Source organism: Parasteatoda tepidariorum, chromosome 6 (genome assembly GCF_982258835.1).
Source record: "Parasteatoda tepidariorum strain Cologne lab strain chromosome 6, Ptep-v5.0, whole genome shotgun sequence".
NCBI lineage: Eukaryota > Metazoa > Arthropoda > Arachnida > Araneae > Theridiidae > Parasteatoda > Parasteatoda tepidariorum.
The window spans coordinates 39687346-39713262 of NC_141760.1; the positions used below are offsets into that span (position 1 = coordinate 39687346).

Here is a 25917-nt window from a genome sequence, read left to right on the forward strand (position 1 = left end):
GCAACTGTAGTGCGACGTAAATAAACTACAACTACAACATTTCAAAGAAGGATAGCACGAAAATACGTTCACTGTTAAATCATGATTTGAACTCGCTGTATCGAAGCTTCTAACCGTTTGGCATGACAGCCCAGTCTAACCTAATCAGAGGTCCTGATTTTGAGGTCCTGATAAAAGCGAATCGGGGCGTCCCTGCAAATCGGGAGCGGTATCATCCACCAAACGCTCTGCAAGGCGTGGAGGTAGCGGGTTCGAATCCCGTGTGGATCTTCGTGCTTTCCTTCTCTGTATTGTGCTATCTGTCATATCATTTGGCTTGGTTTATAAGCCTAAATTGAGCTCACAGCCTGCAAATGTATGTAAATCCAATAAACCATTCAACAATGAGAAGCAAAAAGTGCATTAGAAAGGCACAGAATATTTTTCTTTAATTTTAAGCATTTTATTTAATAAAAAATTAAGGAAAAAGATCTCAAGGTAAGCATTATGTGTAATTACTTCAAACATTTTAAATTAGCAAAAATGCATAAATAAAGATGAACAATTTGAAAAAAAATGTGCTAGTATAATACATTGATTTAACATGAAACTCTTATTCATTTATGTGAATTTCAAATATTTCCAGTTTGAAGAATTAACAGCTTTAAAATTATGGAATTAGTTGTGGTGTAATAAATTTTAAGAATTTTTATAGCATTAGAAATTAGAACTTATAATATTTTAAATGCTGAAATGCAGTTTAAATTTTGATTTTTTATTAAAAAATAATTTTACTATTACACTACTAGCATCCATCGAGTTCATTAACAACAATTACTCCAATATTTTAACAATTGCAATTTTTAATCATGTCAATAGTGTATTAAGTCTTAACCAACATTTCATTTAGATTATTTATAAATATCAAATATTAAACGTGATATAATTTTAATTTTATGAAGAGAAATTTAAAATTTTACTAATTCTTGAATTTGTTAACTAAGTTTAAATTCTTCGACAACTTTTTCATTTTCAATTTAAATAAACCCGTTTTTGTGAGCGAATAAAATAAATATATTAAAGATATGTTTATTTATTACATTCTAAAGTGTTATGTCATGTAAAATTATTAAATTAACTTGCTTTTTTCATGGTTTGTGTATGGTTTTTATGCATACACATTTAATAATACAAATAAAGCATACCTTTAACATAATTTATGTTTTAAATGAAGATTTTTCAGTTGAAACTTCAATTTCATTACAAATTAATATTCAAGTATTATAAAAAGTAAAACATGTTAAAAAAACTGTAATATAAGAAAATAAATATTTAATTTTTCGTATTTATACAGTATGTGAATACATGTAAATTTCATTAAGTTTTGGCGTGTTTAATTGATTTTGTTGTTTTGCAGTTAAAGATTTATTTGATTTTAAAATATTTCTAGATAAATATTTTAATTTGTTCAATATTGCAATATTGACGTTTTTTTTTTTAAAAAAAAATTTGTTTTATTGAAGATAAGCTGTTAGACCTGTGAATAAATAAATAAAAATATTTAAGATAAATCTTTTAAATAAAATAAGTGGTTTTGATTCAGAATATGTGGCAAAAAGTATTTTTCATTTCTAATTTTGTCCTTCACCGTAGTAAATATTATCCGTTTATTTATTTATGCACTAATTTTTATTTATTTTTATTTTAGTTTTTTATTTATTTTGTTTTGATCAGCTAGTTAAATACACTTCAAGGAAATATACGAAGTGTCCCTTTGTGATTATCTTTAAAATACTTTATTTGAATTTTTCTTTCTGTCGAAAAAGAATATTCGTTGGGGTTTACGATTAAAATCAAATCAAAGAAATAATAAATTATTATGGAAATCTAAACAGTGAAGTTTGAGACTAAAAAGATTAAAACCTGTTTTATTGCATATGGCAACAGAGCGAAGGTGACAAGCGATAATGAAAAACATTACCTTGTTTTATCAAACAGTTAAATAAGGTTTGTTATTTCTATATAGTTTTTATTTCTTCCACCAAATAAAGTTAATTTACGCCCCCTCATGTAAGAGAGTACCCTTCGAGCTCCAGACTAGAGCCTCCGAGTTCCCTAAAAGCTCTAGACTAGAAATTAGGAATAGTAGCCACTAGCTACCGGAATGATAAAAATTGAGAGCCAATTTCGCATTTTTAATGTCCACTTTTTGATAAATTTGACACACCAGACACCAAGGTTATTTTAATAAATTTTTTTTGTAAAAAACACAAAATTTGATTCAAATCAGTTTATTTCAGTCGGAACATAATTTTTTTTTTTTTTTGATTAATAAAATACACATTTCATAATATACTTGTAATTAATTATATTTCGTAAGAAAATACAAGTAATTTATCTGAAACTGAAGTTTTGGCATTCAAATGCACGATAATTGGGAATTATTTGATTTCGTGGTTATAACTATTGGTGACTTATAGAAATTAAATAATTTTTTTAGTTGTAAGATTTTTTAAAATAAAGGCTCATTTTAAAAGAAAGTTTCTTGTTTTAGTTATGAAATATTTAAAAAAAAATTTTTTTATGGAAAAATTTAGTTTTCAAAGAAACATATGAGCTTTATTAAAATTTGTTGCTTATTTAGTTTTAAATATTTTATAAAAAATTCATATAGTGGTTTTTAAAGTACCTTTAAAACTTATTTTAATATTGCATTCTTATTTCTTGCTAATATTTCAAATTTATTTTTCAGTTTCACTGTCCAAGGGCAATGTCGAAAATTCCAAGGCCGTCTCCTCGTTCGTATAGGGGTATAAAAATTTCACAACTATTTAAACACCGATTCATTTATTACTCTCACGACAAAATTGCAAAAAGATGTGCATTTTAACATCCATACTTACAATTTAAAAATGCAAATAATTTCTTAAAAATATAGTTTATTAACAACTTAAAAAATATAAATCATTTCTTAAAAATGTGGATTACAAACAAATTATAAAATACATTTTATTAAACTCCCCACTAAACAAAATGATTTAGCGCAACTCTACTTTTTACTCACTAGCTGGATACGGGACGTAAAAAAGTTCTTAATGAATAAATCACACGCGTGAATCGAAACTACAATATCACGAGTAAAACTATAGAATCTAAGTTCCATGACAATCTAAGCTAAAAATATTCTAATTTTTTTATTTATTAGTATTTGTTACTCTTTCCAGTAACTTTACATTATTAGAATAAGTAAAACATGTTTCTCGAAGTTCCTTCCTTCGAAATAATGATTAACTATATTCAATAAATTTTGGCTATGCTATTGCTTTAGGCCAATTGTCAAGAAATACCATCAACAATTTTCTCCGGTACTTATCCTATTCTGTAGACCGTGACAAAACTAGTGCCACAGTATTAATAGAATTATCTTTCAAAACTAAAACTAAGGTACACAACGTTAAGGACCACAAAAACTCAAAACACAAAAACTTTGTGCTCTTTAACGCTGTTTACCTTATAGTTTTGTATTTTAGCACAAAAGTCGCCCATTTGTGTATTTTAGAATTATCTTTGTTTCAATATTAGTTTATTTAGTACCTACTAAAAATATCAATCAACATAATACCAATAGTGCTTATCACAAAAATTAATTGATATCCATGATAATACGGCATTTTTTTATGGTACTCTTAGCAAATAACCATTAATTAAGTGTTAAATTTTCTTGAACAGCTTAATTAACCAATTGCCAAATTGATTAAACATAAATTATTAATTTGTAAAGTTACCAAAATTAAACATTCTTGGTATAAATAACAACATGGCAGTTTTTTACGGATCTCCTATAGCAGGGGTGGCGAACCTTTATGCACCAACGTGCCATTTTTTCTGAAAAATTGTTTAATGAGGTCATAGACGTGCCGTCAAATAATTTTGACTTTGCGATTATTGAGAAAATAGTAATACAAAATAGTATCAACTCAAAACTCTTTATTTATTATTAAAAAAAAAAACACACATTTTGAATTGTTTCAGTCATATGCGTAATTCAACTTAAAGTAACATCAGTGTGACTTCAGTTGTTGCTGATTAGATGACAAATAACATAAATTAGGTTGTAAGATGTTAGTTTAAGCAGGACTGTTAATTTTTTTTGCTAGTTATTTATTGTTAGCTTGTTTTTTACGGTTATTAATTGTTTTTTTGGCGTTAATTGTCAGGTTTTTTGTCAATAATTGTTCATTTATTTTTTTGTTTATTTATTATTTTGTTTTTTGTGAATTCTAATTTAATGGTTAATATAACATAGTGAACTTTGTGATCGGTGGCGTGCCCAAATTATTGCGTCGAGTGCCATAAGCGGCACGCGTGCCACTGGTTCATTTTTATTTTACTTTAACTTAGAACCAAAGTTAATAAGTTATAATTCTCGAAAGTAATTAGTAACGACAATAATAAATTTATTACCATTATTGGCATTTTTGGCACCTGCACTTACTTCGAAGTCCGTAAAAAAAAGTTGCAAAACCGTTATTGACGACAGTGATGCCTAATAAAGTAATATTGTCATTATGGACGTTGCGTCAGTGACGCCTAATTAAAGTTGCATTAAATGCTACTGGTATTGTCATTATGGACGCTGCGATAAAGATAACCTATTATACCAAGTTAGGTTCCTAATATAGGTACTACTTTGGAATTGGTTTTTTACCGTCTCAGCAACGGATAAATACCTTAATTTGGATGTACTATTAACCATATATTTCATGGCACAACCATTATTTTTTTTTGCTTCTTGTATATTCCGGTGTGGCATCACAATATTACATTTTTAAGTCAGAAGTTTAACTCACCAAAATAAAGCTTAACTATGCATATAAATATCATTAAATCTGTGATATTCAGAGCTAATAATAGAATTTCCATAATTTAATTTTATTCAGAAAAACGTAAAAAATCTAAATATCAATATGAGAAACACGTGGTCCTACATTCCTTTTTTTAAAATTCAAATTTGGTGTTGTCATCAGTATAAGTTGCGAAATTATTAACGTTATTTCACTTGTGATAACCATGCATAGGAAACCATAGATAAATAATTCCTAAAAAAAGCGTGAGATAAAGCTAATTTTTTCAATTAATTAAAGCTACAATTTTGTAAATCACTCATAAAATATTTATCAAATCCTATGGAAAAAAGCAATTTTAAGTTACATATTTGAGTCCATCGTATCTTTGAACGTATGCATACACCAAATTTAGTATAGATAGGTTCATAATTGCGGAAGTGTATTAGGTACATGCAAACATATATGCATACATATGCGAATACATATAAACATTTGCTTTATTTATATAGATTGAATAATTACAGAAATAAATAAATATAAATATTAATTTATCGAAACAAGAGTTTGTAGAAATTGATGAATTAATTTCTATAACCACGTGATTTCTATTTTTTAATGTAATGCACTCTTGCATTAAAGCTTTTAAAGAAAACTTGGAATTTTTTATTGACCTTTGTGCATTTCTTGCGTTTACTTTTCAATTTCAGAAAAAATATCAAATTGTCAAAATTGAACTTCTAAAAATTTGCTAATAATTTTTTTTTGTATTTAAAATCAGATTTCCATTTTTAGATTTGCCTCTAACAGATGAACAGAAAAGTGCTACTTTACCGAAGAAGGCAGCAGGAAAGCCTAAGGAAAAAAATGAAATACCAGTAAAATATTTTTTTTCTGCACTGATACAAAACAATTGTAACGTAACCATTGTCTTTAATAGAAATTTAATTTATTAAAAGCGAATCTTTAGTCAAAATTTTTCTTGACTGATTCAATCATTTTCTAATTCATTTATTCACTTCCTTTTTTTTCCTATTGTGTTTTAAAATTTCCTAGTTAACTAAATAAATGTGAAAACTGAATTCGAAAAAGTACTAGGTATACTAATTATTCGGTACATCAATGGTCAGGTATGTTAATGTAAAAGTATTAGGATGATTAATGACATAGTGTATCTTCAAATTATAAAATAAGTAAAGTTTATTAACACTAGAAACACAAACTTAGTATATACCTATATTTGCCCAAAAGCAGTCAAAATGACTAGATTGTGAAAGAATAACTAATGTGTAAAGAAATTTGTTTAAAATTTATATTATTTGCAGTTATATAAAAAGTTATTAGTACATATTAACAATAAAAAAAATTATATGTTGTACAGAAAGTCCCAAAATTCTAAGAAATTGTGTCAATATATGGGTCATTCTCACAGAAACAGTCATTTTCATGTCCCCAGTATATTTTATGTTTGTTTTACAGCTTACGAAAAAAAAAAAAATTCAGGGAAAGTGTCCTTCAGAATGCAAGCTAACAAAAGAATAAAAATAAAATTATCAATTTTTATTTTTTATTTATTTTAGGTAATTAAAATATACCAATATGTCATTCCCTCACTTGTCCCCACTGCTGATTTAAAAAAAGAAAAAAATTGTTTCTGAAATAAATTTTTTTTTTTACAAATTCGTGTTTTTTATTTCAGAATACTGAAATATAGAATTCAGAAAATCAATTTTAAATTTAATTTCTGATAAAAATATTAACACAGCACTATTTTAAACTTTGTCCCCAGTGTTTCGTGTCATTCCCTCACAACAATGTTTTTATCACCTGCAATCTTCTTAGAATAAAGATATTTTAATAAAAACTTCAGAAGTTAACAACTGGCATCATAGAACAAAATTGCAGTATGTTTCCATCTTCAACTTAAAGAAGTTTTGCTGTGGAATAAATTTGAATGAATCAAACCAGGTAAAAGTTTTTACATTTGTCATTCCCTCATGTCATTTTTTAGAGTAAAATAAAATACAACTTCATCGAGAAAGTGGATAATTATATGTTGCTTTCTTGTATGAATATAATTGTATGTGATTGACTTCAGAAATTAATTAGGCCTAACTGTTATTTTTAAATTTTATTGAATTCGTCATTCCCTCACTAGTGTATAAAGTGAGGCAATGACGCTGAAGTGAGGGAATGATTCAAGATGAGTATATTATCAAATTTTTTTTTTGTTCAATCGTGCCAGCCAATTTTATTTCCCAAACCTGTAAAAACTATTAAATATATAAGACCAAATTATAATAAATATTAGATATACTTAGTATGTTATCATTTTCAAACTTTAGGTAGATGTAACTTAGATAAAAACATGCATTAAAATAAAATATCATTCCCTCACTATTAGTGTCATTCCCCCACTTTTCAAATAGTGAAAATAATTAATTTACTTATTAATTAATTTGAAAAATAAATTAAAAATTAATAAATTAATTTATTAAATTAATTAATTTCTTTATTAAATTAATTATTTAATTATTAATAATTAATTAATTATAAATTAATTATTTCAAAAAATAATTAATTTAAATATTAAGTATAATTTATAGGATATATACTTTCTTTATAATGCCATTACATATTTCTATCAATATAAAAAGTTTCAGAGCTTTTTATTCACTTTACTTTTTTGGGATTTTAAGAGCTGAAAAATGACAGTTTTCGTGAGAATGACCCATATACATCATTGTTTTTCTAGTTGAAATTAAAAAGCAGTCAAAATGACTTCCTTGTGCAATCTAGTGTTAAGTGGTCAAATCTTGCAGCAAATCCTATTATAATGTGATGTGATAGTTTTAAATTCAATTAATAGGATTTTTTCATTTATATACAATTCATGGATAGAACAGAAGTTTTCTTAAATTGCTTAAAAATTGTTTTCCAGGAACAATTGAAGACAACTACTATCTCTGCTGCTGTGTTTCCGTCAACATCAAAAGCATTAACAGAATTGTCAGAAAATATTATGGATCGACAGCGTGCAACTTTAAATCGATCAAAATCGGAATCTGAAATAAAACTTGGTGATTTTACTTTTTATTTTCAAGTGTTGAATGAAAATAATAGTAAAGAAGTGTGAGGAAAAGTTTATTTAATAGTGGTTTACTCGATTGGAGAGTTTGTTTTTCAAATTTATGTAATTATTATTTTATAGTAAGTATGTATTCTGAAATTACCAACCAGTAAAAACAATAATTATGAAACTAAATGACTGATTCCGTGTATCCCACAAATGAGCGACGATTTAAAAAACTAAAAAAAACGGATGGAGATCAGATTCGGAACAATATAATGTCTGCTGCTTTGCACTTTGGAGACTATGAAGACTTTCTTAAAACCAGTTTTTAAATTTATTTACAAAGTTCGGAGCATGCAGTGCTATTAACTGAGAAAAACTATAAAAAAAGTTTTCAGGTTAACAACTCATTGCAGTAAAAATATAATTTAGTCTGAAGACCAAATAATAAAAAAAAGGACGATCTAAAATGCACCACAAAACAATGTTTTACAATTTTTCTGTAAACAGCGCAATGTGCTGACAAATGTAAATTATTTTTGAAATTTCTTAAAAATTTTTGGAATTAATATTTAGTTTTTTGTGCAGAGGGCAGTAAGCCATGAATTTCTTTTGTCTCTTATTTAAAAAAAAAAAATTTTTTTTTTAAGGATTTTATCAATTAGGTGGACAATTAGGGATTTTCGGCAAATATTTCTTATGGTTTGTGAAACTGGAGATGAGAAAAAGAAATTCTGAGCCATTTTGAAATTTTCCACCCCAGAGAAATTGCAGAAAAATGAGTTTCAGACCATTTCAAACAACTAAGATACGTTTGGATAAAGTCTAGTCAGCGCAGACACCAATCCCTTAGAACGGGGAACTGGAACCCCGACTAAAGCCATGGGAAACGAAGACTTCATCTACCACACCTACTGGGCATTAGTTCCTAAATGGAAATAATTTATTTTTGTCAAACCAAACACGAAAGTCGTAAAACTACCATTTTCTTAAAATTCCATCAATTCTGAAAATTTGTAGTTTTTTGAAAGATTAAGGTTCGCAGAAATTATCTTCTCATTTTTAATCAACTTGAAAATCGTTTTTTTCCTCCTTTTTTTTTGTAAAAATTTTATAGTATAAAATAAATAATGAAGTATACAGATTGAATGATATAAATACAAACTAAGAATATTTGTATGAAATAGGAAAACAATTAATTTGGAAACTGAGCTCTGTTCTGTGCAATATCTTTTAAGACTTAGAAAGTTGAAAATACAGAAACTTGTACTATGAAATAAAAAATTTGATTTTTGATAACTATTAACTGTTAAACTCGCAGTAAGAAATATCATGTGGATCGCACTACATTCCATAGAAATGCAACTAAAAAATTTAAATTCGAGTGTGTTGAAAAGGACATTTTCATTTATAAATTTAAAACGAGTTTCTTGTTTGAAATTTATTGCTCTTTTAAGTGCTTTTTTTACTGAATTTATTTTTGTATTAAATAATGATGATTTATCCATTGTTGTAGAAAAAAATTGTTTCCTCCAATTTCTTCCTTTTAAAAACTTTTGCTTGGTTTGAGATCAAGATTTCCCCAAATTAGAAAAGAATAAATATAATAAAAATTAGTGTTGAATTGATGTTGTTAGACATAAATTTTAATACTTATATCGAAACTATTATAAATATAATAGTTTAATAATACAAAATCTGCTATAATTTAAACTGTTATATGATATTAGGTTATGCAATATTACCATTACATATTGTTAACAACTAAATTATTTCTCATTTACTTCTTAATATCCACATATTCTGCATTCTAAGTTTGATTTTTCAAGCACAGTTTCGAAAGATAATTTTTTTTCAAATCCTGTTGGCCGTTCATTTTATTACAATTAACAAATTAACGAAATGTGCTTAAAGAAAATCATAATAATTATGTATTTTATAATAAATTTTTCAGAATAGACTATTAAAAAAATGAACAATGCTGAATGAGAAGACACCAGGAGGATTGGATGAGCGGAGCTTCCTAATTTAAGAAAAAATATCGTAAACTGAAACATTGTAAATATCATTTGATTTAATGAACGAAAGATTAAACTTTTTGATTCAAGGGCTTAACTTTAAATATGCTAATTATTGTATGTGATATTTTGAAAAACGAAATCAAACACAAAAATGTACTTCATCTAAATAAGCATTTTTATAGACTCTGATTCTTGATTCTTAAATCATGGGAAGGACCTAAATCAGAAAAATATAGTCACAAATAAATTAGTCGAGGGATAAATTGAAATTTTACGTCTCTTAATGCTAATTTTCTCTTTTTTTTTTGGTACCTTAGCATACCTTTAGAACTACGAAAAATTCCTAAATACATTTATGATAATCAACTTATCATTACAGTATTAAAGCAATTTTTTATGCAATGATTTTGTTAAGAATCAGATAATTTACTTTATTGATTTAGATTGTTTACTCTTTATGCTTTAGATCACCTTTCCATCCGCAGCAAAGGAAAAATTAGCACTTCGCTAGCAAAGCAAGCAACGAACCTTCCGCCTGCAGTCAAAAAAGGTATAGTTCCCAAAGATGTTGCAAAACTGAGACCAAGTTTAAGCTTCCGAGATAAAAAGCCTGTTAAATTTGGAGAACCTAAGCTGGAGCAGTCTCCAACTAATTCAAAGGTAAATAAAGTGCACTTTGGTATTTTTTTTTTATATGTTTATTTAAATTTTAAGATATACCTCCACTTCTTCCAGAATGGGTGATACAATGAGAGGAGCACAAAAAGTAAACAACTATTTTCATCTTTTCTCTTATCACATCCCAATTTAAGACAAAATCGAAGCAGACCTGGTTCATATCTAAATGCATAGGAAAGACGTGCTGGCTCAGGAGATAGAGCACTTGCCTCCCAACGAGATGATCCGGGTTTGAATCCCAGAAAAGGCTGGTTGTTACGAATTCGGCAACCGGGTCATGCAGAGGTAAAATATCCTTAGTGGTAGACGGATCATGGGTTAGAGTCCCCTTGCCGTCGGATAACCGTGGGAGTTTTTCTTCGTTTTTCTCTTCATGTAGCGCAAAAGCGGGTTAGCTCCATCAAAAAGTCCTCCACGAGGGTAAAATTTCTACCAATACTTGATCCAGGATTTACCTTGTCTTCTGGATTGAGCTAATATTACAAGGCTACGGAATTGAATATTGGTAGTCGTAAACTCAAAATTGCGTCGGCAGCTCAGCGCTGGTTGTAAAATAAAATACATGGAAAGTATAAAAATATACAGTAGCCATATTGTTTCACAGTATTACTATTCTAAAAACGTGTAAAGTTGGAGATGGAGATAAATATTTAAGGAGCTTCTTAAAATTTCGAAATTCTTTAAAACAAATTTTTGATAGTTTAGAGTGTTTTGTAATCTCTGTCCTTAAAATATATATTTAGAAATTGTTGAAAATAAAGTGCATTTCGTCTTAAATTAATATTTAAGATAGAAACAAAAGACTGTTTTTGAATCTAACGAATTACTGGAGTGAAAGGTGAGGCTGAAAATATCAAAACAAATTGGAATTCTGCAGGAAACTGATGGTAGAGGAAAAGTGGTTGTCAGAAACTCATCAAAGGTTTATGAGGCAACAAAATGATTTTTGTTTACTTTCAGCTTCTGTCACTAGCTATTCGATAACATTTCGGTTTCTCTCATGCTTAAATACTAATTTCCGAAACCCTTAATATGTATGATGCTTAGCATAAAAAAAATTCGTTATTAACATATCTTAGAAGTAGTGGTAAAGGAATACATTGCATAATTTCCACATTTTGAAAATTAAATTAGACTTCACCGGAAATTAACTTATTCAAATCTTATTTGACGCCACAATGATTTAATCTTCCTTAACTAAATTTGAGAGGTAAAAAAGTGAATAAATTATGATGAATAAATGAAGCAAAATGTAAAAGGCAAAACATTTTTGAGTCTAAATTATTCAATGATTTCTGTATTTGTGCATATTCATGTTTTTTCGTAAAAAAATTTAGTTATAACATGTTAAATTCGACTTTTTATAATATGTTCATAGAAGATAACAGTAGAGAAAATTTAGATTTTAATATATTTATGATTTCAAGTTTAAAGTTCAAAATTTCAAATTTGTATTTGATGTGAAAGTTTCCCTTGCACAATTTTGCTTATTTTAGTTCGGAAAAAATTACATTTTCATCATGGTTAAAAACCATCATCACCCTTCTACACTTAGAAAGGGAATTCAATCACCACTATCGTATGTGTAACATTTATCATTTCAGTAACTAAATATTAGACTTTAGTTAAAAACGTAATCACTCCGCTGCGCTTAGATGGTGATTTTAATCACCATTATTGTACATAAAATATGTATCACTTTAATATCTTATAGACATTTCATGTTGTAGTCAATATTTATTGGTGGATATGATAAAACTGTTTTCCGCTCATTACCTTAATTATCACGTCGACTTCAGCCAAAGTATTTGGAAAAATTTTAATCAACATATTAAAAATCCACTACGTAAGGAATTATCAGGTTTCAGAAGTGATGCAGGAACAATTCACCAGATATTTACTTTAAAGAATATTATTTAACTGGATCTCTAATTTAACACATCATTATGTATGAATTTTATTGACTTTCAGAAAGCTTTCGATTCTGTTAATAGAAATATGCCATGGAGAATTTTAGAGTTTTATTGGCATTTTCGAAAAATTTATGTCATTAAAGAATTTTGCAGGGATTCAAAATGCTGTGTTGAAGTAAATGGAAACCAGACAGAGCACTTTTAGATCATGATTAAGCAAAGGTTGTATGATGGTAGGGATATTATTCTTAACTATAATTGATTGGATATTGAGAAATATAATTCAAGAAGAGGAATAAGAGGGAACTTTAAAACTGCAATTTAAAACAATATTTCTGGAAAAATATACAGGAAACTATGAATTGAAAGCAAAAAAAATATAAAAATAATATTTTTAAAAACCACGTTTTTGTAGTGGAGAATAATAATTAAAAAACAAATTTAAAAAACGAAAAACGTGTGGAGCGTGAAATACATAACAGTAACAGTATGTGTGCTCATGAGAATACGTGTATGTATATCTGTAATTGTATCTGAATGTGGATATGTATGTGGAATATGTTTGTGTATATGCATGTGTATGTGAATGTATATGCGGATGTGGTTGCGCATGTGTATGAGTATGAAAATGTGTATAAGTCTGTGTATATGAACTGTTATGTATTTCATGAGCCCCACGTTTTTCGTTTTTCAAATTTTTGTTTTTTAATTATTATTCTCCACTACAAAAACGTGGTTTTTTTGAAAAAAATAATTATACTTTGATTTTTTTTTTGTACTCGCTTCCAAAATCTCAATTTTTTCACTCACTGTACACAAAACGTTTCAACTGACATGTGACACTAATTTGAAATAATCGAATCGACAACAAAAGACAATCGCGAAAATATTAATTTTTCTTTAATTTTAAATTTATTTTACTTTGCATGTCCTTCTTCTCCTTATTTTTTCTCTTCCTACTATGTGCCTCTGTAGCTAGTCGGGAAGTTAGTTTAAAATCGATTACAAAATTCCACCCGAACAAACATACACGAAGGCAAGTTGATATAAACGTGGTAAAAAGAAGAAAAAAATACAGGTTACACATTGGCAAAATGGTTGCTGTCTAATTTTTTCCCCGCCTACGATCTTTGGCTTTAGCTTTCTCAGTCTCGGTAAGTTCTGGCCTTGGCATCGTTTTTTTCCCTGCTTCAACTCAAACCTTTGGGACCAAGTCAATCAGTTTGAGACCCTCTTTACTTATGATATTCACCTGAATAAGTATTGAAAACGATCCAGCTTGAACTGTAGATTAGAATTTCTGATTCTTACTTAAAACAATAAAAGCAAAAATATCGTTCAAATGATAAAATTCTCTTTCATTCACAACTCAAGAAGTATTTAAGGGATCTCTCTGGTTCCATATCTCAAAAATAAACTCAAAAATTAATGCAGAACAAAATTAAAAGTGAAAACGAGAAATCTGAAAAAAATTATCAAACAGTTGCGGTTGCCATAGCAACGCATGAAATGACGACGCATGCGCGTTGTTTACTATTACTCTTAAACACAGTTTAAGAGTGTGATGACGTTCAAATAAGGTGAGTGCGCCATCAAACACAAAACAACACCCATTTTACCAATGGGTAATAAAACCGAAACTGCAAGAATAAATGGTAAAACTTGGTAAGTGACTATTCGTGGCGATCCTCTGCGGCTGATCCAGTCAGTGAGTTGACGTATGAAGTTATTGGCGCTCGAATCATTGAATCCTATTGAAACGAGCTCATTAGGTGAACACAGCAGTGTGTTTATTTTGTTTGTGCACTGTACAAGGCCTCATTTTGAGTAAAGTAGTAAGCACATCAAAATTACAGTGTTTCGTTAAAATTGCAGTTATATAATGATTTTTTACCAAGGTGGAGTCCTTTTATAGATACATCTCGGATTAAACAGCAACTTGGTACTTCAGTAATCTTTCTACCTTTTTTTTTATTAGTCATTTCTTATAGCACCGTATGGTTTTATTGATGTTAGTACACTATATTATTATTTTGTTACAAATTTTTTTAAGTGAATTAATACTGAAATGTTTTTCTTCTTCAGATCAAATCACCGGCTTTGAAAACCGAAACTGCAGGGACCTTTAAATACAGATCTGGTAAAGTGCTTAAAAATCAAGAGAAGAATATATCCAAAGCAGAGTCTGTCATAAATCATGGTAGTTATTATAACTTCTAATGACTAATAGATATGTATAGATGCATAAAACTGAAAAGTGGCGAATTCCGGTATAAATTGACTAATTTCAATTTTTTATTTATTAGCTGTCATTTTCCGTGACTTTGTTATTAGATTAAGCAAAAGAGCAAAACGCAATTTAAGAAATTCATTTAATCAAGATGGAGATAGAGTATATTATTGTTGTTGCTCGACACCAACTGATGATAGTCAACATTTTCTACAATCAAGAAGTTTTTTGCGGTACTACTTTTTGATAAACTTGCCTATACTGCAAGGAAAAAATTGAAATCAGACATTTTTCCAATTTACTCAAATTAGAAATAAAATTTCTAAGGAAGCATAGTTTTCTAGTAACTGCAAAAAAGTGAGAAAAATATTAATATTGTTCCCGTTAGACTTCTAAATATGACAGTATAAAGCGGATAGCTTAGCAAGAAGAATGCTCTATAACCAGATTACCTTATTCCCAGTTTATTTAATTTATCCGCTAAGCAACTAAATTTGACAGATAAAAGTTTCAAGTTTGAAAAACATTAACAAAACTCATGCATTTATTTATTTTTACTTATTTAAGGTCAGCTGTCACTGTTCATCGCAATTCTAGAAATATGGAAAACTAGTTTTAATACTAGTTACTATACTAGTTTTAATTGCATTACCAAAGACCGAAACTTTGAATACTTATGCTTTTAAGCTAAGTGAAAACGCGTGATTTCGATTTTATTTCTTATCTAGAATCCCTCAGGGGTTTACTTTCTTTTAGTATACTTGACTCTCACGAATACGAAGTAGTCTGGAAATATTTCCTCTTTATTTATTTATTTGTTTAATATAGTTTGTACTCCTATTTGATTCAATTTATACCCTAAGTACGTGTTAACGTTTAAGTCTGGTGTAACATGCGTGATCCAGTTTTTATGTCATTCAACGGAACATTCATATTAATTCTTTCTTTCAAAAATTAAAGTTAAAAAATACTTAGTTTAGTGTTGAAAATTTAAATATAGAATAGAATATTTCATAGGTGGAAGATATATTTTTAAATTTTTTACTATCGATCCAACTACGGATATTCAGTAGTTACAGAAAATATTTCTTTTAGTGGTATCAAAGATAGTGTATTAATATTTTTATAAATTCGAGCAACTTTTTTCTATCACTACCTAAAAATATTTTGAACTCTATATTAAATGTAAAATAGAGAAATGATCATGCTAAGTCTTATCAAGCTCTTATATGAATTCTATGTCTTTTCGAATTTTCAGCTTTAGTCTGCTGCCACTGATAAATGTACTTCGCACAAAAATAAAATGTTGAAGGCATATTTAAAGATATTTTTAACATAGAAAATAACCGAAACTTCAACTCTACAAATTAAATTTTTTAATATTTTGTGCTCTTTCGACGAAACACTTCATGTGAGCATTTTTTCTGAAATGTTAACAAAATAAGGTAGACAGCTGATATCTATATAAACACATACAAAGAAGAATAAATATTTTTTTTCCAATGGCAGGCACTGAATTTGAATCTTTGCCTATACTATGCCAGAATTGTTGCTCATTTCGCGTTACCCAGTGGGCACCTGTGAACCAAAGTCACGGAGGCGAGCAACATTGCCCACGCCACACTGCCACAAACCCGTTTATAGGGTGGGCCACAATTCACACATCATTCACACACACAACAGAGAACAGAGAACAGCACAAAGAGAGAGAGAAACATCCATGCCCAGAGCGGGATTCGAACCCGCAGCCTATGGCTTCGCAGTCAGGCACGCTAACCGCTCGGCCACCTGGCCGGCAAGAAGAATAAATAGAAAATCTTTTAATGGGTAAACGTAAAGCCCTTCATCAGGACAGATTCCTTTACGATAAATGCGATATTTTTGAATAAAGAATAATTAGCCTACGAAAAAAATTATTCCTTATAATGTGTCTGAAGAATACATATATATAAATAAACAAAAGAATGGTGTTCTTAGAGAGAATGCTTTTTCTCTGTTTATTAATAAAAATTTTCACTGCTCATATTCCCATTTATTTACAGAAAAAGTTAACAAAAAGACTAATGCAAATAAAATAGCGGAAACAAAACAGCAAATTTGTAAAGCAAGGAACGGAAAGGATAAGCAAGTAAAGTCTTTGGATAAGCAAGATATTTTTCCTGAGTTTAAAGATGCTATTCAAGATGCATCTGAACTCCAAAAAGAGGTAAAAAAATCACAGAAATATTTTATAGTATTTATTAATTTCTCCTTACTCTCATTAAATTATTTTAGAGGATTTTAACTCGACCGCTAACTTCATCCTAAAATCATATCAGTACTTTAATTTAAAATTTTAGTAAATATATTAAGCTTAAATACTTAAGGACAGTTTAAAGATTGACACTGTTAATCTATTCATAATTTTCTACCTGTAGTTAACAGATAGAAATATTATCTGCTTTATTTCTGTTTCAAGTGCTTCAGTAGACTTAATCAACGATATTGGAAAATTTATGAAAATTCTCCACAATGGTGGCTGACACTATACGGCAAAATAATAATAGAATATTCTCCAAGCATTCTGAAAAAGATTATCAAAATTAACTGATGCTTGAATTTACGGAGAGATATATCTCTCATCGATGGAAAAATGTCTATATTTTCTGAATAACACTAAGTCTCCGTTTATACCTTTTTTTTATTAAAAAACCAGCTTTAAATATACAATTTTATTGAGTGAAAATCTCAAAGTTTAAAAATAAAGTATTATTTCTAAAAAAAAAGTTTATAATTTAAAAATTTGGGGAAATGATTATGATGAAGTGACAAAGGTTCTGCATATGTCTCTTTATAGGAAAATTGAAATTGAATACACTTGATTTAGCATCATAAAAAAAATTATAAAAATTCTATTTATAGTAGAATTGACTTTATTACTTCTTGAGAATAATAGAATCTCTATTTATAAAATTTTTTTGTTTCAGTTAATTTAGTTTAGCATGTTATTTTAATTGGAAGTTTAGCTTGTAGTACTAAATTGATCCCAGATTATAGGACTTAAATTTTTTGCAAACAGTATAATATGTTGAATAATTGCAATTGAGCTTACAGTTATTAATATCTTTAATATTTTTGATTGCAAAATTTATTTGTGGTAAGTCAAAATAGTATCTCATCGGAGAGTTCTTTATTCTGGACACTGCTGGAAATGGGTGTTAAAAAAATGAGCATAGCCCAAAATGCGTGCTTAAGAAAATGGACGCAGTTAGATATGCGCCTTTTCAAAGATCAACCCGAATGTAACAACATGACAAAAATTTTTGTACTTACTTTTTTAAACACTAAACGTAATTATTTCAGAGAAATGTAACTGATTTCGCTGTCAAGTAGGCTGGATATTCCCAAAAGTGACCAGCGATTTGAAAAATTTCTTTAGAAAAACTCATAGTGCAATAGAAATGTACGATGTGTTGCGTTTTGCTTAGGAAACCAATTTATATTATATTGAATATTTTTTACAAATTTTAAAATTAATTCTACATTTCCTCAAGAGATGCCACTATTGGCTGAAAAAAACTGTGAATCAATATTTTCTGCTGCATTTCAGGCTAATTCAATTGAAATATTTATTTTCTTTATACAGCGCCAAATTGTTGTTGCTAAATTTCGTTACTTTGCAAAAATTGATATCCTAGTTTTTTTCTTCTTGAGAATAAAGAAAATAAATCTCATCATAGGAATATGAAATCTAACTGTCTTTACTTAAATTTCCAGTTGGATTCACATGTAGATTAAGGTTTCTTGCTATCCAAAAGACAGTTTAGTTAAAGATTGGAGCACCAGAATGTATTAAATACTGTTAAACTAAGTTTTCAATTGTCAATTCACTAAAAGTTTGCGAGTAATGATACATTTTCAATCTTATTAACATTAGCAAACTCCTAGTGAATATCATTGGGGGGATAGTGAGTAGTCATAAGCCCGAAATTGGGTCGGCTGTTCAACGACGGATATAAAATAAAAAATAAAAGTTTCATCTATGAAAAGGTACCTAGCCATAGAATCGAGTTAACATGTTTTATATACTAGTGAATTGGAATTATATTTTTGTAGTGGTAGATACACTACAGTACTCCCCCACCAGAATTATATCTGTGATAGAATTCGATGAACGTATACCACTAGTTGCTCATTGTTGTTTTTTTGAGAAGCCGTGAGAGCTGTATTAAGATCACTGTCGTGATTGCTCCTGTGTTGCCTTCAGAAGTCGAGTGTATACCATGTGTGTGATCGAGATTGAGAAGCAACAGCGTGAGGCGGACAATGTCACCGCAGTCACAAGTAGCAAGTCAACTGTTAACTTGTGGACCATCCATCAAAGCAGGCGTGTTCAAATCGTAGTGGGAGTTTCTGTCAAGATAAGCGTGTTCACATTACGTCCGAAGGTCACCAATGTGGCGAGAGAAGTTATCCAGAATGTCAGCCTTCATCTATGAAAAGATATTCCACCATAGAATCGAGTTAATATGTCATATATAACAGTGAATTGGAATTATATTTTCGTAGTTGTAGATATACTACGCTTTATCACTTATCTCATTAACATTGGTGTAGGGGGAGAGTTAATTCAGAAATAATTCTCAGACCTTTTCTTTACATTTTAGGAGTAGTTCAGTTTAATGATTTGAAAATAGACCTGTTCAATAGTTGAAGTTGATATATTTCTCCGAAATTGCACCTTTACGATTTAGAACGAACGAATGCACACAGAGTATGATTTAGGCAACTACGAATTGTTTGGAAAAAAGAGTTTTGTAAACCTTCATCTAGCAAAAGCTAGCAAAGAAAGTAGAACTTAGCAAAATATTGATAATTATATGATGTATTTAATAATCTGTGATGCATTTAGTAATATATACACATTTTACAGTTGCTTAAAAATTAATTTGAAAACTTATGAAATCGATTAACATGAAATTTTTAACGCATTACACATCTAATTTTTTCTTTTCAATGGACCTTCTCCTGAAAAATCTTCCTAATTAACCATAAAGAATGTTCTTTATACAATTCTTTAGGAATAGGAGGTTGCACGTTTTGGGAGAGGAACTATTTAGGCAACTTTCCTTTAATGAGAAATGGAATGTTTCTGTGTATTATGCCAAGGGCCGAGAAATCAGACTACGTATTTCCGGAAATATTCCAACATTTTCCCCAGTAAATTTGAAGCTAAAATTGTGTAGTAACGAAGCATAAAACTAAACTAATTGTATTGTTGTACAAATATTAGTTTATTCTCCTAACTACATAATCAATGTGAAGTAATAATTCTTTCTCACGTGATCATTCCATACTATAAGAAATTTGTGTTCAATGAACATTTGCCGGGATTTTTAAAAAAAATACAACTTCTGGTGAAAACTCTTACTTAACTATTTGAAACATTAATTTAATTTACCAAATCTTTAAATGTTGTAGATGCCAGTGAAGGAAGGCATTAAGTGACTAATTTAAAATAATTTTGAAGTAGGATTTTATGTACATTAGACAAAAAACAGTAAACTTTTACTACATCAACAAGTGCCTACTACATCGACAAGTGTACAGACGCTTGATGAGTGCCTAGGCCTTAATATACCCTAGACTGACTCTAGGCTATATTAATTTCTAACATTTATTTACTATTGCTAATGATTAAACTATAAATCTATTTCCTAAATTCTATAAAAATATCACTTTAAACCTATTTCAACTCAAATATAGATATATTTACCAAAGTAGCATTGTAGTTCTCCAAATTTAACTGGTAGTGATTTTTTGTGTATATTACTTTTTTGTTCTTTAAATTCTATTTTTCTGTTATAATATTTTAATATGAGTCTTGAATGCTTTTCAGTTTTGTACCCCAAAAGAAATTGGCCATAGTGGACTGAAACTTATAGAAAAGCCGAAAAAGAAAGCTTTACCTTTACCTACCAGGATTCGCCCTTCCCAAATATCTAACAAAAACTGTGGTAAGTGTTGATAATCTATGTAAATGATCAAAATATTACTACGCATTTGTATAAGATACAGATAAAATCTGTATATTTTACAAATCTGCTATTCAGAACAAAAATTGGCAAATAAGTTCGTAATATATAAATTCATGAAAAAAAGTGCTTTCGACAAAATACTAAAATAGAGATCTATCGACAAAGACTACTCACTTCTGCCTAGCTTAATAGTATGAGATTGCCGCAGCTGACGCTCTCTGGTTATTTCCGTTTTTAAAAGCGCTATATGCTTAGCCACCTCAGCTAGATTTGGCATGTGACATTTTTAGCGGCAATCATTGGTCGATTTTCTAGCGTTGCCATTCAGGGAGTTGTAATGAAGCTTTTTTTTGTCGCCGTGTAAGAGAAATATATATATATAGATAATGACTTCCTAACTTGCAGCTCTAATCAATCAAAAATGAGTTTTATAAAGTAAAAAGTTATAATAGAAAATAATTATTTTGAAAAATAAGTTATATTATACACTTACGCATCTTGATGTAATATGTTCCCATTACTCAAGCACCTTTCATGAAAATACGGGTAGTATTTAATATCATATTCAATGAAGCATCGCAGTCGTCAATAATAGTTTGGTGATTTTCTAAGCCTTTGAATTAAGTTCCGATATCAGTTAGCCAAATATGATTATAAAAATCGCTACTATATATTTTCTAGAATTACAGCTGGTTTATTTTATTTCGGTATTGGGCAAAGATTTATATAAATTATTGCATTAAAAATTTAAATCAGGGAAGCGTAGTTAAGATCTGCTGAAGAATTGAGAAATTGTGATTGACGCCAATGATGCTTCATTAATTTTGGTACTAGGTACAAATTGCATAAAAAGTTTTTTTTTCTAAATCGGTTCTTTAAAGGAGAAGGGGTACTTACTCAGCTAGGAGAACTTCAAAAATTACCTTATTATTGGTGATAAGCACTTTTGGTAATTAGTTACTACTGGTATTATGTTAATTGATGTTTTTAATAGGTTACTAAATACGCTAATATTACGTTACGAAGTATACTAATATTATTAAAGGTGTTAATAGAGCACAAAAACTATAAATATGCACTACAAAGCTTTGCTAGTTCCTGTTGGAGAATACATGGACCTTTTGAGTGACGTTACAAAAAATATATTATGGTTTATTCCCCTTAAATCTAGAAACCTTGATTATGTTCATAAACTGTTGTTTGTAGAAAATGCAACACCATGAAGGAATCATCAGAATCAAATGAAATTCGCAGCAAATGTCAATTATAGGATATTATGCAAATTAATAAAGTTTCAGTGCCATCGCGCGTGCGTGGCGCGCGCAGCGCCCTCTGAATTGATGCTGAAAGCGTATAAATAAAGTGCTGTAGCGGGACGTTGAAAATAGTCTATGATTATTTGTTAGTGGCAAACGTTTAGTGAGACCTGAGTATGCCTCCACGACGGAAGAATAAGAAATTCAAGCAACTTACGGAGTTTGAACGAGGGAGGATAATCGGCCTTCGAGAAGGAGGATTTTCCTATCGCGCAATAGCAGCTCGTATGCAGCGGAACAGTGCCACAGTGATGCGAGTTTGGAAGCAGTGGACCGACGAGCACCGAACAACTCGAAAAACAGGCACTGGACGACAGAAGGTGACGTCAGAGCGCGATGATCGACACCTGCTCCGCATGGCGGTGAATGATCGCACAGCTTCCTCCAGGCAGCTGGCAGCACATTGGTCTACTGCTACAGGTGTACAATTGTCGGCTTCGTCAATTCGTCGTCGTCTGCTGCGCCGTGGATTGCGTGCAAGGGTGCCATTATACAGGATTCCCCTCACGGTGGATCATCGACGGCTGCGTCGGCAGTGGGCTCTTGAGCACAGAGACTGGCGAGCTGATTGGCACCAAGTTGTCTTTTCAGATGAATCACGCTTCAATTTGTGGACCCATGATGGCCGTGTTCGTGTTAGACGTTATGCCGGTCAACGCTGCCTTCCTGAGTGTATTATTGAACGACATAGTGGTCGAACACCCGGAGTTATGGTCTGGGGTGCGATTTCGTATCATGGACGATCCAATTTGATACGAATTGAGGGTAATCTCAATAGCAACAGATACGTCCGTGAAGTGCTACAGCCCGAAGTCGTTCCTTTCCTTCAAGGCATCCCTGGAGCTATCTTTCAGCAGGATAATGCACGCCCACATGTTGCGCGGACTGTTAGAGACTTCTGTTCAGCACAACGCATGCAAATTCTTCCTTGGCCTGCTTATTCGCCGGATATGTCGCCTATTGAGCACGTGTGGGATATGGTTGGTCGGCGTCTCACTCGTGATCCGCGTCCTGCAGTTTCCAAAGACGAACTTTGGTTGCGCATACAAGCGATATGGAATTCTCTTCCTCAAGCAGATATTCAACATCTGTTTGACTCCATGCCACGTCGTATAGCAGCACTTATTGCAGCGCGTGGTGGCTGCACCAAATACTGATTTCGGACGCTTAATTTGTTTCTTTTGTTTTGAAAATTTCATCATTTATTTGTATCAGTACAAGTCGTTTCTGCATTAAATTTCATTTGATTCTGATGATTCTTTCATGGTGTTGCATTTTCTACAAACAGCAGTTTATATTATTTTACCAATAAGTTTTTTCTCCTTCAGTCAAACTCTACTTAGATGATCGAAACGCATCCTATTCTTCTCTTTTTTCTTGCTCTGTTTTTGCTCCAGACTCAGTTTATAATACCTTTTTTTTCACGTTCTCAGTATATGTTTTTTAAGTTGAGTGAAAAATATAAACTTTTTTTTATTTTGAAGTTCGACGCAGCTTTATCTTTTCAAAAAGCATGGAAGGGGGTGAAATGCTACTAATGTCGTACATAAAGAACTGAAAAGAGTATAAATGTCATTTAAAAAATGTCTTAGCGTAAGCTCTCTTAACTTAGTCTAATTTAATTATGTAATATTTTTTTATTTTTTTAAGTCATTTTATTTAGAATATCTGAGGAGATGAAGGATTAGTTACAGCCTCTGATCCAGTTACAGCCCCTGAGTGGTTTGGGAGTGGAAAAATGATCCAAGTGCATTTGGCAGTAAATATTCGACAAGTAAATTAAAAAAAACTGTCTTTTAGCAGCAAACTAAAACTCCAAGAATGTAAATGTAATAACATATAAGAAAAGTTAGGGTGTTTAATATTTTGTCAATCGGAAGATTGCGAACAAAAAATAAAAGCCTGACATAACTGTCATTTCCTATTGACAAAGTATAAACTTTAAAACTCCTTCTCTTAAAGGTTATTTATTTATTTATTTTTTTAATTTTTTAATTTTAGATTCATCAAGCAAACTTCCAAAGAAAGAATTCGGGGGCCATGTGTAAAATCACGGGTTTTATTTATATTTCCCTTTGTATTTCAATTTCTATGTATATTTATGCACTTTTGTATTCTTGGTGCATTTATGTATTTTACATTTTTAGAACTTGTATTTTTCTTTTGAAATGTTAACCTGAATAAAGGATTTAAAATTTTCGCACAATTTTTTAATTAAACATTAATTGATTCAGTAGAATTTTCCAGATTCTTAACCGCTGGAATTTTAAAAAAATACTTCTGAAAAAATAGTCAAATGTTAAGCTAGGTAGTCGATAGACACAACAAATCAGTTCCTCGAGCAAATAATTTGATGAAAAATAAGTTTTTCTCAAAAACTTTATTAATCTATATTCAGATGTTTTTTTTTTTATTATGCATTTAAAATCAAACGAAATTAAAAACATAACAGTGTATAAATTTATTATGTTACAGTCAATGTGAATAGTGAGTTATACTACTAGCCGGACAATATTAATAACAATCAAATGAATTTAAGCGAATTTATCACATTAACAGGTTATTATTATTAATAAACACAGACGTTTGGTCAACGTCATTCTTTCGCGTTTTTATTGGGGATAATTCTGTGTTGTGATTTGCGACGCCAACTACAATCGCCAAAGCGCCAAATTGATTGTAATCTGAAATATATATGTATATACATACACCGAAGAGCCATTACATTATGACCACCCTCCATCTATAACAATGGGCTCACCCAGGTTTTCATGGTTTCTCGCCCAGGAACAATGTTTTCATGGGGCACATTAGGACCCATAATTCTCATAGAACAATCCCTGATGTCTGTAAGCTACTCGAACATAGTTCACCCATTCATGGCAACAGTTTTTCCTGCGGGGGATGGTGTTTACCAACAGGATAATGCACCATGCCATAAGGGTCGAATCGTCATGGATTGGTTCGAGAAACATTCCAGTGACTTTCAAGTCATGTCTTGGTCCCCAAATTCACTTGACCTTAATCCAATAGAGCATTTGTGGCCCTACTTGGAAAACCAAATTCGTGCTGCCACGCTACCCCCTCGCAATGTGAGGGAATCGGAGGACCAGTTGGAGAGCGCTTGGCACCAGCTACCTCAGACTATCTATCAGCATCTTGTGGAATCAATGCCACGGCGTGTGCTAGCAGTTTTGAGGGCTAAAGGTGGTCCTACATGTTAGCAGGGTGGTCATAATGTAATGGCTTTTCGGTGTATATGCCCGGAATTTTCCAAGACTTTGTGACTATACTGCCTCAGATCACGATACAGATATCTTTCGTTTTTATTTCTCCCTTTGACCAAAGGAAGCTCTTATCAATTATTTTGACCTGTCAGTATTAATGATAACCAGATTTATCACTTCAACCGTAACACATATACAAAGAGGCACACCCATGTCCCAATGCTATATAAACCGCTTAATCACATTGACCAAACTTCATTGGTTATAATTGATAGTAAGTGGTTAAAGTGAATAGCTTTCGATATTTCTCACTTTGACCAAAATAAGAGGTTATTTATTAATATTGACCGATTAGTTTTAATAATAACCACATTTATTACTTTTGCTGTAATATTACTGTTTATAAATTAACTTTTCCATTTTACAACAGTTAAAAGCATTATAGATATAGCATAATATGGTTTATATAGTTTAAGCATAATAACTAATGTATATGTAAAGTTGAGAATTGAAAATTTAAAAATTACCTTTAATTTGCAAAATAACACTTAACTTAAAACTCTTTAACAATATTTGAAATTTGAGCAACTTCTAAGTTTCTCCTTTTATTTCATCACTA

At 30.2% G+C, this 25917-nt stretch overlaps 1 protein-coding gene across 3 annotated transcripts; it reads left to right on the forward strand.

Annotated features, from left to right (window-relative positions):
- Positions 1 to 325: 325 nt before the first annotated feature.
- LOC107439994 (uncharacterized) lies at positions 326 to 24270 on the forward strand. Of its 3 annotated transcripts, none has more exons than XM_087165686.1 (9): positions 326 to 477; positions 2732 to 2789; positions 5619 to 5701; positions 7765 to 7903; positions 10384 to 10577; positions 14594 to 14708; positions 16781 to 16944; positions 20617 to 20734; positions 24073 to 24270. In XM_087165686.1, the coding sequence occupies exons 2-9, from the start codon at positions 2750 to 2752 to the stop codon at positions 24117 to 24119; spliced, it is 900 nt and encodes a 299-aa protein (XP_087021812.1). In that variant the 5' UTR covers positions 326 to 477; positions 2732 to 2749; the 3' UTR covers positions 24120 to 24270. The 3 variants fall into 3 exon arrangements, with proteins under 3 accessions (XP_087021812.1, XP_087021814.1, XP_087021813.1); XM_087165687.1 differs by lacking the exon at positions 326 to 477 and adding an exon at positions 1811 to 1986; XM_087165688.1 differs by lacking the exons at positions 326 to 477; positions 5619 to 5701 and adding an exon at positions 637 to 668.
- The last annotated feature ends 1647 nt before the right edge of the window (positions 24271 to 25917 follow it).

Bases quoted from the DNA above. Each gene is read 5' to 3' on its own strand.
- LOC107439994 (XM_087165686.1), top strand. From the start codon at position 2,750: ATGTCGAAAATTCCAAGGCCGTCTCCTCGTTCGTATAGGG. The intron at 2,790-5,618 runs GTATAAAAATTT...TTCCATTTTTAG, and splicing joins GTCTCCTCGTTCGTATAGGG to ATTTGCCTCTAACAGATGAA. The intron at 20,735-24,072 runs GTAAGTGTTGAT...TTTTAATTTTAG, and splicing joins AATATCTAACAAAAACTGTG to ATTCATCAAGCAAACTTCCA.